The sequence below is a fragment of the Mytilus trossulus genome, chromosome 4, assembly GCF_036588685.1.
Source record: "Mytilus trossulus isolate FHL-02 chromosome 4, PNRI_Mtr1.1.1.hap1, whole genome shotgun sequence".
Taxonomy (NCBI): domain Eukaryota; kingdom Metazoa; phylum Mollusca; class Bivalvia; order Mytilida; family Mytilidae; genus Mytilus; species Mytilus trossulus.
In genome coordinates this window covers 11,762,062-11,781,304 of record NC_086376.1, presented here as the reverse complement: position 1 = coordinate 11,781,304, position 19,243 = coordinate 11,762,062, and the positions used below count along the sequence as shown (strand labels likewise).

The 19,243-nt window shown below is 32.0% G+C and overlaps 1 protein-coding gene across 1 annotated transcript in view; it reads right to left on the bottom strand.

The window, feature by feature from the left end:
- Nucleotides 1–18,892, bottom strand: part of LOC134714690 (solute carrier family 12 member 3-like) — a 28,697-nt gene extending 9,805 nt beyond the window's left edge. Inside the window, exons 1-16 of the mRNA XM_063576167.1 lie at nt 17,958–18,892; nt 15,962–16,096; nt 15,348–15,519; nt 14,209–14,348; nt 13,555–13,668; nt 13,193–13,304; nt 12,909–13,036; nt 12,280–12,525; nt 9,609–9,716; nt 8,945–9,068; nt 8,286–8,387; nt 6,890–7,045; nt 4,190–4,289; nt 3,829–3,940; nt 569–703; nt 145–251 (exon numbers count right to left, since the gene is read on the bottom strand). Coding sequence (XP_063432237.1) covers nt 145–251; nt 569–703; nt 3,829–3,940; nt 4,190–4,289; nt 6,890–7,045; nt 8,286–8,387; nt 8,945–9,068; nt 9,609–9,716; nt 12,280–12,525; nt 12,909–13,036; nt 13,193–13,304; nt 13,555–13,668; nt 14,209–14,348; nt 15,348–15,519; nt 15,962–16,096; nt 17,958–18,677 — 2,711 coding nt within the window. The 5' untranslated portion in view covers nt 18,678–18,892. The remainder of the gene's footprint in view (nt 1–144; nt 252–568; nt 704–3,828; nt 3,941–4,189; nt 4,290–6,889; nt 7,046–8,285; nt 8,388–8,944; nt 9,069–9,608; nt 9,717–12,279; nt 12,526–12,908; nt 13,037–13,192; nt 13,305–13,554; nt 13,669–14,208; nt 14,349–15,347; nt 15,520–15,961; nt 16,097–17,957) is intronic.
- Nucleotides 18,893–19,243: the final 351 nt, after the last annotated feature.

Here is a 19,243-nt window from a genome sequence, read left to right as displayed (position 1 = left end):
ATACGCAGAAAATTAGATCTCAAAGACCTGATAGAGAATGGTTATAAGGAAGGTTGTAAAAAATAAGATAGCCCTTCTCAACGTCCTAACTATCTTAAAAGATTAACATTTGATATATGAGTGTAAAAGAGGTGCATTCCTTACTCAATGATATTGACGTATTCTTCCATTTCCATTGGATCAGCATTTTGCCATCCTGTTTTATAACCAAGCATCAAGGTATTTGGTCTCAGTTTTCCTACACCTAAAGCCTATAATGGATATAAATGTATAATGTAAGTTTTCCAAAATATATCACCTACATATATATATATTAACACCAATGTCAGTTATTTTATGCTTTATCAAAATTATTTTTTCTTTATTCAAAGATATCATACTTGATTTAAACTTTACATTTCTTTCTAGATATAGGTTTAATTAGCATATCATTATAGAAGATACAGATTTTTAAGGAATAATGATCAGTTTTTATTTACAATAGCTCAACAAAATCATCACGATAGAACAACATTTTTTTTAAGTTTTAGATTTGGATTGCAATATACGGAAAGTTTGGATCAAATACCTGCATCAACACCTGAGCGCCAATACGTAAATTTGGTGCAACAACACTGTTATAAAAGGCACGTATTTTTCTTTTCTCAAACCACTTATATGCTGCTGTAGATCGAAGTTTCTGTACATGGTCTGACATATCTCCCTGAAATAAAATTTCATTTTACCTGTATTGGTTAAAACATACTATGAGTAATATCAAACAATCGGCGCATGACAGATGCAGCAAGACGACCCAATCGAGGACTGCTGTTCTGTGTCAGCTAAGGCTACGTTTTGAAGAACGTACTTTGACCTAGAATGGTGTACTTTTACAAATTATGACTTGGATGAATAGTTATCTCATTTGCACCGTACCACATCTTCTTATATCTATTTAGCGAAAATATATACTTATATATTTTAATGACATATAATTACATGTTTTATGTATATAGAAAGAGCAAATATTATACTGCATTGTTTGCATATTTAAAAGTGTGGTAGGTAAAAAGTAATACCACAAAAATACTGAACTCCGAGGAAAATTCAAAACGGATAGACCATAATCAAATGGCAAAATCAAATGATAAAACACATCAAACGAATTGACAACAACTGTCATATTATAGATATTATTATCGATCTAATATTCCATTATACAGATCATACAATATATGTAATATATATAACAATTTGTACACTACCAATATCTCTTTTACAATTCGTTGTGTGTGCTATAGTCATTGTGAACAGGTTATATTTTAAATATATCTAAACCGAGAGTCCATTATTGGTCGAGAAAAATTTTGAACCTTGATAAGCCAATATGATAAATTTGAGCGAGGTTTCATTAAAAAAAGTAATATCACAAAAATACTGAACTCCAAGGAAAATTCAATACGGAAAATCTCTAATATAATGGCAAATCCAAAATGATCAAAAACATCCAACGAATGTGTAAGAACTGTCATATTCCTGACTTGGCATAGACATTTTCTTATGTCGAAAATAATGAATTGAACCTGGTTTTATAGCTTGATTAACCTCTTATTTGTATGACAGTCGCATCAAATTCAATTATACTGACAACAATGCGTGAACAAACAAAAAGACATAATACAAGTGGATACAAATGTAAAAAATAGGGATACAGCAAGCAACATTGTGTTATAATCTAAATTTATTACATTTATAGTTTCATTATAAGATTAATTACATATATTGTCGGATGCATCTCTAGAAATATGATTGGTCGAGAGCAACCTCGTGAAGATCGCGTATATTTCATTAGGTTAGTAGGTGTTTATAGGTGTATTTCAATACACGACTAGTAGGGGTATTACGTTCCTCTGTAAAACAACACGCTGTTGAGGAAAATTTCTGAAAGTTTTCAACAGACGAAAAAATTAATGGTTAACGATTGAAACAAATTCATAAAAAAAATCAGTAAATTCCAAATGGGGTTTTACTCTCACTCCAAATGGAATGTACTGATCCCATATATGTAGCATTGGGTCACTAGTATAATGTTGCATTATACCCGATTAGTAATTATTTTCTTATTTTAATTTTCTCCTTATGAACCTATAATTCATTACGAACTGGTATCAATAGACTTCCCCATACAAAAAATGTACATTGTTTTTTCAACATACATGGTATGAAAAGGAAGTTTAAAAAAATATCAATGAAACATAGGATATGGCCAGTTATTCCGGTTACAACTAGTTATTATAATAAATTGACAAAGTTTGTGCAATGCATTTAAATTATTTTAAGATACATGAAAGTGAATCTTCAAGTTCAATGCACAGAGTGTAACTAGTGCATCAAGTAAATGTGTTAACCAAGTACAATTATATGTTTATTAATTATGTCAGGTATTATGTAATTTGAGAAACCTCAAGAACAATAAATCATTATGATGCTGATAAGCCAACATAATGTAAAGTGAACATCATATTGAAAATGTATTTATATTTTATTCGTTCTTCTTTCCCAGTTGTCGGGTCACATATAAATGTCAAGTATTATTTGCATGTTGGTTGATTTGCGTTTCGTGGCAAGTAATGCATGCAAATTCAGGACTAGAACAAAGCAATCATAGAGCAATAGATGGGTCCTGTAATAATCTGGATGGAAGGTCTTAAGGAGTTTAATGGATCATATTTTGACACCTAAATACATATTTTTTTATTAGACTCATTTCCTCAAAGATATCAAGGGACATAACATAACTACTGTTAATGTATTTACATTTCTTTACGGTCATATGTGTTATATAACGGTCTTTTAAAATTTAAATTAGATAGGATAATACCCACTTAATTCTTTCTGCACGGACGATTACGGCGGTCAGTATATAAAAAATAATTTAGGCGTAGTGACCAATGCGACGTTTGTTACAAAATAGTAAGGACACAGTTAGTTTTGTATACTATTACCAACCCTCCTACCCTATATAACCATCTTATATGTAAACTTATCGAATGATGTATGGTAAAATGTGATGCATTTATGTATGACTGATTGTATATATTTATTTTCAACATGTTTATTAAACGAGATCTTGTAGCGAACGCATAACTCTTTAATGTATTTGGTTTCTTTCTACGATATCAAGGTAAGATCAACTCTATTTTCGGCTGCGTGAAACCATGGAGAAAATAAGTTACTCTTAGTTTTAAATGCTGATAAAATCTTATTTTAAGACATAGAATGTGCTTATGGTTAATTTTACAATCAAAATAAAACTTGATAAAACAAAAAGAACCAAATAAAAAATCAGGGGTAAACTCATCAGTTTCTACGCCCCAAATGGCTTGCATTGTTCAGGGTAGGTTGGTGATGCCATACATGAGAAAGCAATAAGAAAATGTGACAACGATAAGTGTAACATATAATATGTAGCAGTAATGTACCGGTGTTCAGTACTCTCAAGTCGATTTTGAAAAGTAAAATCACAAAAATACTTAACTTAGAGGAAAATCTAATCGGAAATTCCATTATCACATGGCAAAATCAAATAACAAAACTCATCAAAAGCGAATTGACAAGAACTGTCATATTCCTGACTTGGTACAGGCACTTTTAAATGTAAAAAATGGTGGATTAAACCATAGCGCTAACCCTCTCACTTTGATGACAGTCTCATCAAATTCCATTATGTTTACAATGATGCGTGAACTCAACAGACATAGTAAATAAAATAGTCAAAATATGAATAATTATACCATTGCAAGCTACTTACTTGGAACAAGCACACCAAGATCAATTAGTTTGTCTTACCATAAATATGTGTCCGCAGACCAATAAGCTTTGCTTCTTAGTTATAGCTGATACAAAATCTGTTAACGCAGGCCTGTTTCTGGGAAATCCAGACATCACTAATATCTGTGGACTAAAAAATTATTTTAAGACTTATAAGCCATTCAGAAGTTAAAATGAAATTGTATTTTTAACTCTTTTTTTTCTTTTCATATGTATATTTCAAATGTTTATATAATAATACAATAGTATTAAAACAGACCTTAACTAAAATGATAACATTGTTTACAAAAACATTAAAATTATTGTTCTTCTTATAGTAGCAAAGTTCTTCTCTAACAGGAAAATAAAGCAGAAATTCTGAATAAAAAAAATGACTTACCGGAAGTTTTTCACATGTTCATCAACTTTGAGTAAATGTAGAGTAGATGTCAGAGCACTACTATACGCACGTGCCTGAGTTGACGATCCCCAATTTACAGCTATAAAATTGCATAAATAGACAAATAAGTAAAAGAAATACGAGTTCCTTAAGTCAGTTAATGATAAGATACTGCTAGTAATGGACGTGGACAAAAGAATAATGTTTATACAATAAAGTTGAATAGAAACTGAAAAATAGTTTTAATTCGTGTTATCTCATTGTATTTAAACCTATAATCGGAATTGCAGGAGTGTGGTAACTAGACTGCCACCACATTTATTCAACCGTTTTATCACAAGATACTCTATCCAGTCTGGTAGATACTAAATGATTTTCATTCTGTGTTTTACATGTTGAAAAGTGTTATTATATTATTTATCTATGTATTTTTTCTGTCCTAAATGTGCTTGTATTTATTTGTAAAGTATTCCTGTCACGCAAAATTGTCATTTTAGAGGTATTCTTAACATTGCAATATAATCGGAAGGTTCCACTAGCCATAAAACTAGGTTCAACTACCATTTTATCTTTAAATGTCCTGTACCAAGTTATGATATGGCAGTTATGGTCCGTTTCTATGTATATTGGTGTTTGTATTTGAAATAAATCAGTAAGGGTTTTTTGGCCGTTTTATTTTCTCTAATAGTTGATGTGTTGTTTTTCTCAGGTTTGTTCAGTTGATTCGATTTATTTCAGTTGATCAGTGGTACACTACAATTGCCTTTATCTAGTATCAACTATAAAACGTGCATGCGTCAGAAGCGTTTCTTTCAATTTACCTTGAGGTGCTAAATAACCAAAACGGATTTTTTTTTAAAATTAGCCAAATCCATCTAAGGTCTACTTAGCATGAGGGAGTTGAAATCTTAGTTTCTTTATTATCTCTTTGAAATAAACAATTGATTTTGTCTGTATACCAGCTTTGATTATTTGTAATATCTTCAATTTTTCACTTATTCTTACAACATTTGTATAAAAGAGGGACGAAAGATACCAAAGGGACAGTCAAACTCGCAAATCTAAAACAAACTGACAACGCCATGGCTAAAAATGAAAAAGACAAACAGAAAACAATAGTACACATGACACAACATAGAAAACTAAAGAATAAACAACACGAACCCCACCAAAACCTAGGGGTGATCTCAGGTGCTCCGGAAGGGTAAGCAGATCCTGCTCCACATGCGGCACCCGTCGTGTTGCTTATGTGATTACAAATCCGGTAAATAGTCTAATTCGTTAGGTCAAATTCATGAAGGGAAGGGGATTGTAGTTACGACGTAAGGAAAATATCCGATATCATTTGTGAAATGGTTATTCCATAACAGTCAACCAACTCGTGATGGCGTCCGTAAAATTTACGAACGGGTGATTTCAACTTCACCATTTGGAACTCTTGGTTCAATAGCTTCCTTGTGAGCAGTAACCCTCTATCAAGAAAATCATGATAGGAAATGCAAGCACGGGAATATCGTATCAATTGGGAGATATATACCCCGTATGCAGGTGCTGCTGGAATGTTGCTACTTAGAAATGGAAAGTTCACAATTGGAAAGCTGAAATCATCTCTTTTGTCGTAAAGTTTTGTCTTCAACCGACCCTCGTTGTCAATTTCTAGATGTAAGTCAAGATATGAAGCCGACTTAACTGTATCTGTAGTATCCTTTATCTCCAATTCAATGGGATAGATGCGATCCACATAGTCACCAAATTTTGAATTGTTTAGTGAAAGAACGTCATCTATATAGCGGAAAGTAGAGTTAAAGGATATTGCTAACTTCTTATCTTTCTTCCTAAGAAGTTCCTGCATGAAGTCAGCCTCATAATAATAAAGAAACAAGTCAGCAAGTAGAGGGGCACAGTTTGTTCCCATTGGGATGCCGACAGTCTGTTGAAAAACACGTCCTCCGAACGTAACAAATATGTTGTCAATCAAGAAATCAAGCATCTTGATAATATCGGTTTCAGAGTAATAAAATTCAAGATTATAAAAAAACGGTTTTTTTTCTAAAGTGAACATTGATTGGTTAAATATTTCTCAGTGATGTCCTGTGTTTGAATTTGTTTGTTAGCTTTTTGGTCATGAATGTTTGTCTCTAATATTTAACTAACTGTGCATTTGTATTCAGATATCGCAGATCAAATTTATTCGTTCATTGTGTAATCATACGTTTTTTGATTGAGTTAAGTCTGCCAATTGATATTTTATCGTATGTTTTTCTATGTTGTGATGTTATGCTATTGTTCCAGAAAAAGGGAGAAGGTTTGGATCCATTAAAACGTTTAATCCCGCTGCAAATGTTTGCACCTGTCCTAAGTCAGGAATCTGATGTACAGTAGTTGTCGTTTGTTTATGTAATATATACGTGTTTCTCGTTTCTCGTTTTGTTTATATAGATTAGACCGTTGGTTTTCCCGTTTGAATGGTTTTACACTAGTAATTTTGGGGCCCTTTATAGCTTGTTGTTCGGTGTGAGCCAAGGCTCCGTGTTGAAGGCCGTACTTTAACCTGTAATGGTTTGCTGTTTAAATTGTTATTTGGATGGAGAGTTGTCTCATTGGCACTCACACCACATCTTCCTATATCTAATTGTATCTATAAAATGAGATGTCGGATATTATCATTTGTATTTTAATGTATATATATAGTATAAATACCTGGTTTAGTAGTGTGGACATACATATACAGACCACCCACAATCACAAATGTTACCAATGATGCCCACCAGTTGATCATAAACATAATGGCGAAGCACAGTAAACTTCCTATTAAACTAACCCATTTGTTGTAGTACCTGAACCCTGGTCGAAAACCTAAAAACATACATTTTATTGTATTTCTAAATAACAAGATAATGATTGTTCGTGTAAAGTGCTCAAAATTTATATATATTATAAGAAATCCAAATAAAGCAAATAAAATCTGGACGAGAAAAACATTTAAAAAAGCATTCATTTACCCAAAATTTAGGAAAATGTCGCAAACACACTCTTAATCGTCTATATAGTCTATAAGAGTGGGCTCGGATTTCATTAACCATGTTTAACCCAGCCGTATTTTTTGCGCCTGTCCCAAGTAAAGAACAACTAGCTTTTGTTAGTTTTGTGGGTTTTGTTTTATATTTATTATCTATTCATTTATATGTTTTGCAGTTAGTGTTGAGTATAAATTATTGTTTACTAGCAATCTGAAACCCCCCTCCGATTGTTCGATGTTTTGAGGTGTTCAAAATCTATTTGTGATGTTATTTGCTCCTAGCTCAGGTTGTCTCTTTTTTCCCGTTTCTTTTCTCAATTCTAAATTAATTTTTACATTAAAATCTTTCAAATGAAATAAAAATTGACATGTAATGCTTTTGAAAAGACAGCTATCAGTCAAATAACATAGACAAAAAAATAACAGAAAATATATATTACATTTAAACAGTTAAAATATATTTATGCTGGGATTGTGAGATAGACCTTAATTGGCCAAAACTATATATGTAAAATATAAATGCAGTTTACCGATGTACATTTACTAGTATATTTAATATTCTTAACTACAATTATGTAATGTCAAAGTCTTCGAACACAAACAATATAAATCAAATGAAATCCAGACCAGTTTAAACCAACTGAGTCCAGTAAATAGACATATTCTGTCGTGCATATCATACAACAAATGTCACATGAATTCAAAATCATGTGCAGATATTTCATAAAAACAGTATTAAAGACATACAGAAACTAGTTGTGTCGCTGTTTCAACGCTATGGTTTATTATACATAGGTCATTTATAACAGTGTTGGTACATGTAATTTCTTTTACATAATTATACGGAGATGTCATATGACTGCCGATGGGAAACCAAATATTTGATGTATTTTGACAAGACAACGAAGGAAGCACTGACAATATTTCATGAAAAAATATTATTTTCAATATTTCTTGCTTTTTGCTAGATAAAAAAAAAAAAATTTATTTCATCATATACCACATAAAACAACTAGGTTTTCGTCAAAATATACTGAAATTCCGAGATAAATTTCAAGTTCATTAAAGAACACTTACCTGGAGTATTTGCAACTGAGGCATTAAAACAAGAGTAGTTTATCAGGGTATATGACATCAGAAAGAAGTTGGAAATAATTGGCGCTATTACGTCAAGGTCACCTGCAACATATGGCGATTATCAAAAAAAAGCAAAACATATCAATTACTAAGACACTCAAAAGTTAGGAAGAAAACTTTCCAAGAAAGAAGAAAAACAAAATTTTTATGAAAATAATTTTCATTTTATGTAAATATTCACAATCAAAAAAATATCCTTCCATAAAGAAGGTCGAGCTAAGATAAGAAAAGCAGATTCAAAGGAACATTTATGCCATTTGTTTTACATAATAAATAACTTAAAAGCCATGAACAGTTAAGTATACGTACGATCAATTTTAGTCAAATGTTTGTTTTTTGAATCTCAGGACTTGAATTTTAAGTTACTATTAATTAAAATATCGAAGAGATATATTGGCAAATAAACAAATAAGACAGACACAAATGTGCATCCACCTATAGTTTTATTTTGATAGAAATACTAGTTTTTTTAAACATATAATATGTATGTTCTTTATTATATTTGTCTTGCCATAGTTGATTGCAAATTAAAAAAAATCATCAGCAGATAGACTCATTGAAGTCTTAAAATAAAATGTTAAATAGATTCAAAATAATACCTATACATGTAACAGCTACACAAATGGCGAATGTTAAAATGTATCCTCTAACTGGTTCATTACTTTTGCCTTGCCCTTCAGCAAAAACGTGAATATATGGAAACAGTTTATCTTTTGCCAATGCCTGCAAAATTGAAATATAAAATAATTTCTTTATTACTACAGAACTTACTTTTCCCTGTTAAACTGTTAATTTGTCGATTGCATTTTTACAAATAAAAGGAAATGTGGTATAAATTTGAAATAAAGTGCCATATTTTATAAATTTTTTTTAGAGAATGGCTTAGTGTGGGCAGGTTGGTTGTGCAGGTTTACTTTTTTTGTATTGTTAATTGGTATAGAAAGAGAATGGTATTCATTTCGCCCGAACAACTGGTTAAATACCAACACATTCATAAATGTGCCAATGTCAGGCTATCTAGACCATGCCTTGTTAGTGTAATTGTGCGGGTGATCTGGCTTTTTGATAGTTGGTAACGTCTGTTGTACACATATTTTTGTTTACTAGTAATTCTATTATCCTCTTTATGTCGAGCTCACTTTAAAGTTGACGATTTCTGACCAACTACAAATATTCCAAAGGAGCGACTTTTGATGAATCAGCATCCATTTAATAATATTAGAAGAATTAAGTCAAACTACGTCTTATTGACTGTACACTCACCTGAAATACTTTTGGTGCTCCTATCATACTAGCTAAAGCTGACGAAAGCGTAGCTGAGAATATTCCAGCTAGGATAATAGGTCGAAAGGCAGACGCAATTCCAACTGCCTGAAACATGAAACTTTAAGGATTATCATAACAAATATGGCGTGTGTTCCAATCTGTAAACGTGGATAGTCTTCTTTTGTATGATAATAAACTCATCATAGATACCAGGATTGAAATTTCATATTTACGCCTGACACGCGTTTCGTCTACAAAAGACTCAACCGTGACGCTCGAATCAGAAAATGTTAAATAGGCCAAATAAAGTACGAAGTTAAAGAGCATTGAGGACCAATATTCCTAAAAGTTTTGCTAAATACAGCTAAGGTTATATATTCCTGAGGTAGAAAAACCTTAGTATTTCAAAAATTCTAAATTTTGATAACAGTAAATTTATAATTATGAACATATAAATGATAACTAAAATCAACACAGGAGTGCTGACTACTAGGCTGATATTGCTTCTTGTAAACATGATAATTTCTAAATTTCAAAATGACAAGATACCTCAACGATACAGTTTTGACCGTGATCGAAAAATCATAAAATCTCCAAAATGTTTATCTGTTTCTATATCGCCAGTTATATCTGCCCTGTTGATAATGTTATGTTGAAATGGCAAGGAAATGTACTTAAATTAGCTGCCTCTCGAAACGTTGTGCTTTTTTTGGTTTAATTACTTTATTTATTCAAGAGTCATTGGTAAGTCTTTTTGTAGACGAAACGCTAATCTGGCATACACAAATGTTTAATCATGATATATATGATGAGTTTATTCATTGTTACTACATACACAAACATTGTATATGAGTTTTCTTAAAACAATCGTACAAGAAGTCGAAATTTTTATATTCTCTTTAAACAATTGCAATAGTCAACGAAGTCTGTCTGGAATTTTCTTTTCAATCATAATTGCTCTACTGTGAGTCAAAACAAATTTTATTGTTTCACGAGAAACAAGATAATGTGCAAAATGTAACATGCTACAATAGGTTATGGAGTAATATGCTTTCTAAAATAATATTTCTTATAATATCTATATACTGTTTAGATTAAACGAGGTTATTAACGTTACACAATACCAATCCGTAAAGATTGGTCAGAAATGTAGGAAGGTATTTTAATCAACTCAAAAATTGAATCAACCTTTAATTGTTGAACTATCCTGAGTAAAACTGTTTTGTCAAACAAACATGAGCTTAGTGAATAAAACGGTATGTTCTCGTTTCGCCCTAACTGTTTTATATATACGCCAGACGCGCGTCTGGTAAAAAGTATACTAAGGCCAGATGGGTATTGAACTAAGGCGAAATGTGAATTAAGATAAAAATATTAAATAAACAAATTAAATTCTGTGTTTTAATAGCAGTTTAAACAACGTCTAATAAGGAAATCGTTTCTCCCTGAATTATTATTTTTAATAAAAGTGACCAATTTTATGATTTTTAAAGTTGTGAAATCAGGAAAAATCTACAATAAAAACACGTAAGTAGGAAAGTTGAAACTTTTTTTATTTTAATCAGTTAATATAGAAAAATCTAAATAATTTAATTATCTTTTACATTATGCAACACTCAAACAGTTGTAAACTGGTTACAACGGTTTTGATAATCAAACTTGGGTTGGTGAAATAAACTGGTTATAAAGGTTTTGATAATCAAACTTGGGTTGGAGAAACAAACTGGTTACAATGGTTTTGTCAAACAAACGTGTGTTGGTGAATCATACTCAGTATAAGTATAATGGTAATTAATACTTATTGATGATATTCAAAAGTAAAATCACAAAAATACTTAACTTAGAGGAAAATCTATTCGGAAAGTCCATAATCACATGGCAAAATCAAATAACAAAACGCATCAAAAACGAATGGACAAGAACTGTCATATTCCTGACTTGGTACAGGCATTTTCGAATGTAGAAAATGGTGGATTTACCTGGTTCTATGGCGCTAACCCTCTCACTTTAATAACAGTCTCATCAAATTCCGTTATATTTACATGATGCGTTAAATAAACAGTCACAATTAATAAAATATTCAAAATATGAGTACATCAGTCATCATCGTATAACAATTTTAAAAGGGACAATTTAACATAACACAAAGACATCTTATATCTACAAACACATTAATTGATTTGAGTGTCTGACGTTATAAATTGTTTTATACGTCACATAAATTTGTCGTTCAATGTGCATACAAACAGTTTTAAAATTTACATAGGCAATGTAAGCATACAGGGTTAAAAAATGTCAAAAGTATGTAAGAATAAATTACAGAAATAGACCGAGATTCAAACTAGTCCAAAAGTTATAGGTAGAATTTATGAGAATCCAAAAATAGTTGATTCCACTACGCGATTGAATGATTTTGACGTTTGTGTCAAATTTATCAATTTATATATTGCATCAAAGTTATCAATTTATATATTGCAAAGCATTGATATAACTACATTTACTGACGCTCTTTTTCTCTTTTTTTTGAATGAATTTTGATTTTAGGAAGGGCGTAGTTAAAATTTAATGTGTAGTTGAAGTCAACAACTCTTATTAAATGTTAATAAAATATTCTTCTAACATGTTATTTATATGCAAGATGTATCAACATGCATACATTTTATCTTACCCCTTTGTCATTCAGTAGACCATACTCGCATGTTCCATTAACAAGGGAACAATCTGACACGATAGATATATTGGACAACACATGAGCAATACTCGTATTTGACTGATAAGCCATTTGAGCTGCCGCTACAGGTCCGATTGCATCACGGAGAATACAACATCCAGCTGTCCATACAATCAAGAGGTAAACAAATCCTGTTATAACAATAGCCAATAATGTTCCTTTTGGTATAGCTTTCTGTGCATCCTACAAATACAAATATCAACAAATATGTATGAATCCCTTTTAAAAACAGCCTTCCATTTTCTGTTTTTCTTGAACAAAGCGTGAAAGACAGGTTGACTTTTCTGTTATTTTCCATCATTCTGTTTTGTTATTTTGTGTGTTTTTACTTATTATTTGATTCTAATTAACCAAACATTTCAAGAAAAATAATCAGTTTTAGTTATTTAAAACGATAACAAAAAATGTCTATGCAGGTCTAACCATTTCAGTATGGTGTAGTCTGAACGTAAATTTATTGAAATTAAATTTTCTTCTGTGTATGTCAAAATTATTTCATGTGTTTTGACAGTGGTACTATGCATACTAGTAGATAGTTATATTAATTGAAACTCTGCAGTTCTTACCTTTAAATCGCCAGATATGTTAGCTCCTGCAAGAATACCAGTTGCTGCAGGAAAAAATATCGCAAAGACCGAGAAAAAACTCTCGCCCTGTCTGAAATCAGGACCAATATTTTCCATGAAGACTGTACCTGAAAAATGTGATTTTATGGTTTAAAATAGTCAAGATTGTTTTTATTAAAACTGTTAAAAAATTGACAGTTTAATTAGAATTAGATATATTTTTTATAATCCAATCAGAAGTGTAACTATGTAATGACATACGTGAAAAAGTAATTATGACGTACCTTTGTATCCCACAACACCTTTTGATATTTTCTCATCACTTGGAGGAATAAAGGTCCCAACGATAAAAGTGATAACAGCGGTCACCAAAATGGCTAAGAGTCCCAACTGTGCCTGAAAATAACATTAGTCTCTTAACTTTTAAAAGCATTAATATATATAAATATAGTTCTTTTACGTTAAAATGTTATGTAACAATCTAAAGCTTCGACGAATTTTCTCAAGAAAGCTCTAAATAAGAAATATTGAAATCCAATGAATGCTTTGAGAAAGATATGTTTGATAGGGTGTGATTTTTATTGACTAATATCTAGATATAAAGAATTTCGAGATACACGTAACTAGTAAATTGATTAGTTCTAACCTTGGCTTCCCACTCCATTCCAACCACTACAATTCCCACCAACAACACAGCTGTAATACCACCAATGATCCTTACTTCATGTAAACTATCGCCAGTAATCACAGCATCATTTTCCTTCAATAAGCAGACAATCATCAAAGAGTTTAACAACCTTTCGATCAGTTTGGCTTTTCGATTGGCATTATAGTTCAATTAAATGTAATTCTTATTTTTAGTCATCTCCTATTTGTTATCCCTTTTTGTGGTGCTGTTAAAATAGCTATCAAATTTGACATTAATATTTTAGTGATAAGCTCAAGTAATGTAAAGAAGAACAACAGAATAAATAGAAAGACCGAAGAACGACGAATCTTAGATAAACATGTCAACATATTGTCGTAAGTATTACTGAGTACACCATGAATGTAGGTGGTATTCAAACCACCTCCCCCTCATTTTAACCCAAGAATATGCTCGCCATACAACACATTGTAATAAATATGCTAATCATAACATTGGAACTAAGGACTATATCTTAACAATACCAGTTATAGAAGAAAGAAGTAAGAACTAATGTGAGAATAAATACTAGTTCTTTACCGAACTTATATATCACGTTTTCCTAGTCAACGATATCAAAAAGTACATCTACGAAAAAATTCTTTTCAAACATACCCACATTATGTCTCTGACTGTTTCAGCAAAGCCTACAATATACATTGCCGCGGCTATTGCATTTGCTAATGAAAACACAATTCCTATAGATCCACCAAACTCTGGTCCAAGACTTCTAGATATCATATAGTATGCGCCACCTACAATAAATATTTATATACTTTAGACAATTGAAACATATAAAAGAGGGGCGAAAAATACAAGAGGACGGTCAAACTCATTAAACGAAAATAAGCTGTCAACGGCTAAAAATGAAAAATACCCGGGACACACTTTGTACACATTGAAATGCCATGTGTTTGTTAAAAAGGGGTGTCATTACTCATTAGTATAGCCTGGTGTGCTTACCATGCAGGCGCACTTGAATTTAGCTTTGTCTTTTTGGCGAGAAATGTTATTCAATTTTATTTTTTGTGTGTAGTGTTTTACAATATTGCTTATCTGTGCATCTTTGATTTGATTTGATTTTTATTGAACTGTATGTTAACCTAATGTTGAATATATAATTTCTCCTAGCGGGACGGCTACAGCGCAGGCGATTTGGTGTCACGATATCTCAGTAGCATGGTTCGAATCCCGGTGAGGGAAGAACAAAAATTTTGCGAAAGCAAATAAACAGATCAAACATTGCTGGGTTGATGTTTAGACGAGTTGTATATACATAATGTACACAGCCATGTATAACCAGCATTGCTAGTGATCCGATGGATAAATATGTTGAGAGTTGGCACTGACTCAGACGTACTTATAAATATAATTCTTCGTATTATATATCTTCATATATAATATTGTGTGTCGAAACATGTCTTATTGTTTTTCTTATTTTCGTCATTCTATCTTATTAGGTGACTGCTTGCTCGACAAGGTCTCTGAATAAGGAAGATTCATGGGTACAATGTGTATATTTTATTGATATGATTGACAAGAAGTTTCAGTTTAAAAAAAGAGGTTTTTTTTCTTCCAGGGCAGCATTGTTTTCGAAAATGTTTACCAAAAAAGATCATTATGTAATCAGCTGAAATGGGTATATGCACGCTTAAAAGCTCCAAAAAAAGGAAAAACATGAGTGATGGCGATTTGTACAGAAGATTAACTTCACTTGGGTTTTTTTTCTTTACCCAGGTAGGTAAGATACCTACCTCCTTTGACCTCTCCGTTTGTACATATGGCCGACATTGACGTTGATGTGATGAGTGTGACTATCATAGAGAGAAGTATGATGACCGATGACAATAGTGTTCCTGCTTGTCCAGTAATCCACGTCAGACGCAGGAATAACATTACACCAAAAATATTTAGCAAACACCGAACCTGCAAAATTACAAAAATTATCCTATTCTAAAAAGATAATTTGATTCTTTAAATTCTAGTAAACAGGGTAGGGTATGCATTGGTCATGGCTTTCGTATGATTACTTTTGTTTTTATAGTTACAGCCGTGAGCAAGAAAGTTGTTATGAAAATCACTCCTTTTAAATTCACCATCAGTAAAGTTCATTGAGTTATTTCATTGACGTCACTTTGTGGTATTCCTAGGACTATCATACTTACACTATATTATGTCCCAGGGTTTTCGTAATTATGTTCTCGTATATTTATTTATTTTCTAGGAAATTATTACAATTTTCATTATTTAGAAAACAAAAAAAGTAATAAGCCAAAAGGATTTTTACAAGTTTGCTTTGAAAAAATAAAAATATACTTTTTATCAAGGTTTTCATTTATCTCTTGTGTTACTTTCTAAATGTATGTACCAAAACGCCTTGTATCCATCCAAACTTAACAACAGAAGTGTCCTTCACCGGATTGCTCTCTTCTTCTTCGACATCTTTCAATTCCTCGTCAAATAATCCTTCCACTACTGTACATGGGGTTCTTGGTTGTGAAACCTAAAATCGAAATCATTATATTTTCATATGGATATGGTGAACAATTTTCGATTTGATAATTCTTACATGCATATAAAAAGGAAGATGTGGTATGACTGCCAGTGAGACAACTCTCCAAAACAAAAAACAAATGACACAGAAATAAACAAATATTATAATTCAATATACGGCTTTTAACAATGAGTAAAGCATACTAGTTCGTTTAATTTATTCAAGCCAGAATTGTAAATATTTATAACAGCTAGTGATGTGACTATTAATATAATCAACAAAAAATCAGATAGTCACTGTGTCGCTTGTCGCACGATAATATTTAATAAAACCGCGAAAGGTTAGAGTTATCATGTATTTCTCATTCCTTATACTTTCAAAATGCAATTGTATAATATATATATTGTTTTATTGTAAATACAATTTTGTGCCTATTATTATTATTTTTTTTATTCTTTTCCATTGTTAGTGGCCGATCTAGAAATTTTCATAAGTGGGGCCCACTGCCTGCCTAAGAGGAGGCCCGATCCCGTCACGCTTCCGTGATTCCTTATATAATCAACCAAATTTTTTTCTCAAAAGGCCAGGCCCCCTGCCCCCCCCCCCCCCCCCCCTAAATCCGCCTCTGATTGTTATTGCTAGGATTCATTTTGTGTTTTCAGCTACAGCAGCTGTGTTTATCAAATCATGAATTTTTGTAAACTATATATATCGTGCTAAAACTTATTTCAATTACCTTGCTCTACAACCAGTCGATTTTCGGATCAATTTGAAGAAATGGAGATCACTAGTATGGAGGGTTAGAAATATCCTAAACATTGCATTTGTTTGCTTTTAAATGTTCATTAAACGCTATAAATGCCTAAAAGATCGTTTCTATGCTTTTATAGAAAACGGCAATAATAGATATAATGCAAATCAAAGAGGTTAGATAATCTGTCCACAAAGATCAATCTGATAAAAACATAAAGTGTTCATCGCTCCAGCCTGTCAAAACCATTTGGAGGGAAAACTCATGAAAATGGGGAAATTATGATGGTTGACATTGTCAGTTTATTTTTGCGACTAATGAGTATGAATGTCCCTTTGTACTTTTCGTTCTCTTTTTCAAAAGAAACAACTATAGATAAGTCTATCTATCAGAGTAATTAGCCTTTCAGATAACACTGTGCAGCTACTACTTTATGTAAGGTCAACTTGATTCATGTGTTGTTGTGAAATCTTGTAATTTATGCGCTGTCTAGATGATGTGCGGTTTATGAGTTTTTATTATTATTGTTAACATGGTTAAAGCATAAGAATGTACATTAAATCTGTAATTTCTTTTCTGTGACATTACTATTTTTATTGAGCTTTTAAAAATTCGTCTTACATCCAATTGGACAGAGACATTTTTTATAAAAGAATATTAAGAATATCTTAAATGATGATAGCTAGGTCGAACGAACATTTGTCTTTCTATAGACAACTTTTCATGAGGGAATCGTAATGATGCAATTTGGTAATATTGAAAAAAAAGAGATTTTATGACAGTGCATCCTTTCTACGATTGTTACCTCTTGCTTGTAGCAAATGTTTAAGTCTAGTTGTGTATCTTCAAAATATATAGAAATTAGAACATCAAATAGGAATCCTAATGATACAACTATCCACCCAATAAATTAGATATCAGCAACTAAAGGTAACCGTATCACTTTTAATGATGAGCAAAACCAATACTGTAGAAAGTTATAAAAGGGCCCTACATAACAAAAGTAAAGCAATTGAAACGGGAAACTCAGGCATGAATTGAGTACAAAACAATAACAATAAGCAAGAGAAGTTATGACAGATAGTGACCACCGACACCCTGGAATATATATTTACTTACATCATCCTCCCGCAGTTCGTCCAAAGTTGCTCGTTGTCTTATATCTGGTATTATTGAGAGTACGTCACTGTAGTGATCGGCATGGGGCAGTGTTTCACATGTGTCCTCTGTATAGTCTAGATAACCGCCGCTTCCATACAACGAGTTGGATGTCACTGATATTTTATGGTGTGGATAAGGCGCACTGAAAAAAGGGTCTAAGGACGATTTTCGGCTTTTCGGTACATACGGGTACATAAAAGATTCCAAAGAGCTTTTTCTAGACGGTGCTTCCTCATACAGTACCCGTCCAATTCCTCTGCCGTACATCAGCCTTGGGTCTAAGGAAATTTTTCTCTGAGAATGTAAGGCTTCCTTAATAGATCTCCCAGGTTTAGCCGATTCTGATACTCTTTGCGGCCTCGGTTTAGATATAAAACTAGATTCACATATTGAACTTCCTGCGTTTGATCCTGATTCTTCCTCTGACATTGGCAGTGTGTCATGTTTATCATATAATTCCGTTGATTGTTCATGTATATCTTCTGTTTCCTTAGTTTGGTATAAGCATAGTTCATTATCCTCTGTACCTAATGCTAATTTGCTGTTTGAATGTTGTGATATAGAATCTTCGTTTATATTTTTGTCCATTAGATTATCATCATTTTCCTTGATATTTTTTTCCATTATATTGTCATTATTTTCCTTGATTTCACAAGGTTGTATACTTTCACTGTCCATGATAGACAATACCTAGCAAATGTGTCAAAGAAAATCAACCTTGCATTCTTAGAAACGCATAATGTATATCTATTTTTTGCTTATCCCAGGTTCGTCATGAAAATAAGAATTGCTTTGAAGAATTTGACAAAAACTTGAATGTGACGTCATTTTGGACGAAATATTATTAAATTGACAAATTACTTGACGTACAACTGTCAGCTGACACTGCGTAATTATTATATATCTTTATGTCTCTTTTGACATCCCATTTTAACCCGTTTTATTAACAACATGTATAGTCGGTTTATGGAAAATGTAAGATAATTAATATTACATGCAGGTTGCCTTGAAGCAGGTCACAATATACGTAATGATAAGGTTTAAAAATTAATTTCGATGTTACATAATGTAGACATCAGCGGTTTTAATCTTATTGTAATCATTAAAATGATGGATGTTTCTCAGAAAAAATCGCAAAGCAAGGAAACTTTGACAGTGTCATTAATAACGAAAATTAAAGTATGTGTGGACTGTATTGAAGGGGATGACCAAGCCGCAAAACAAGACTAGTGTTCTTACTGTAA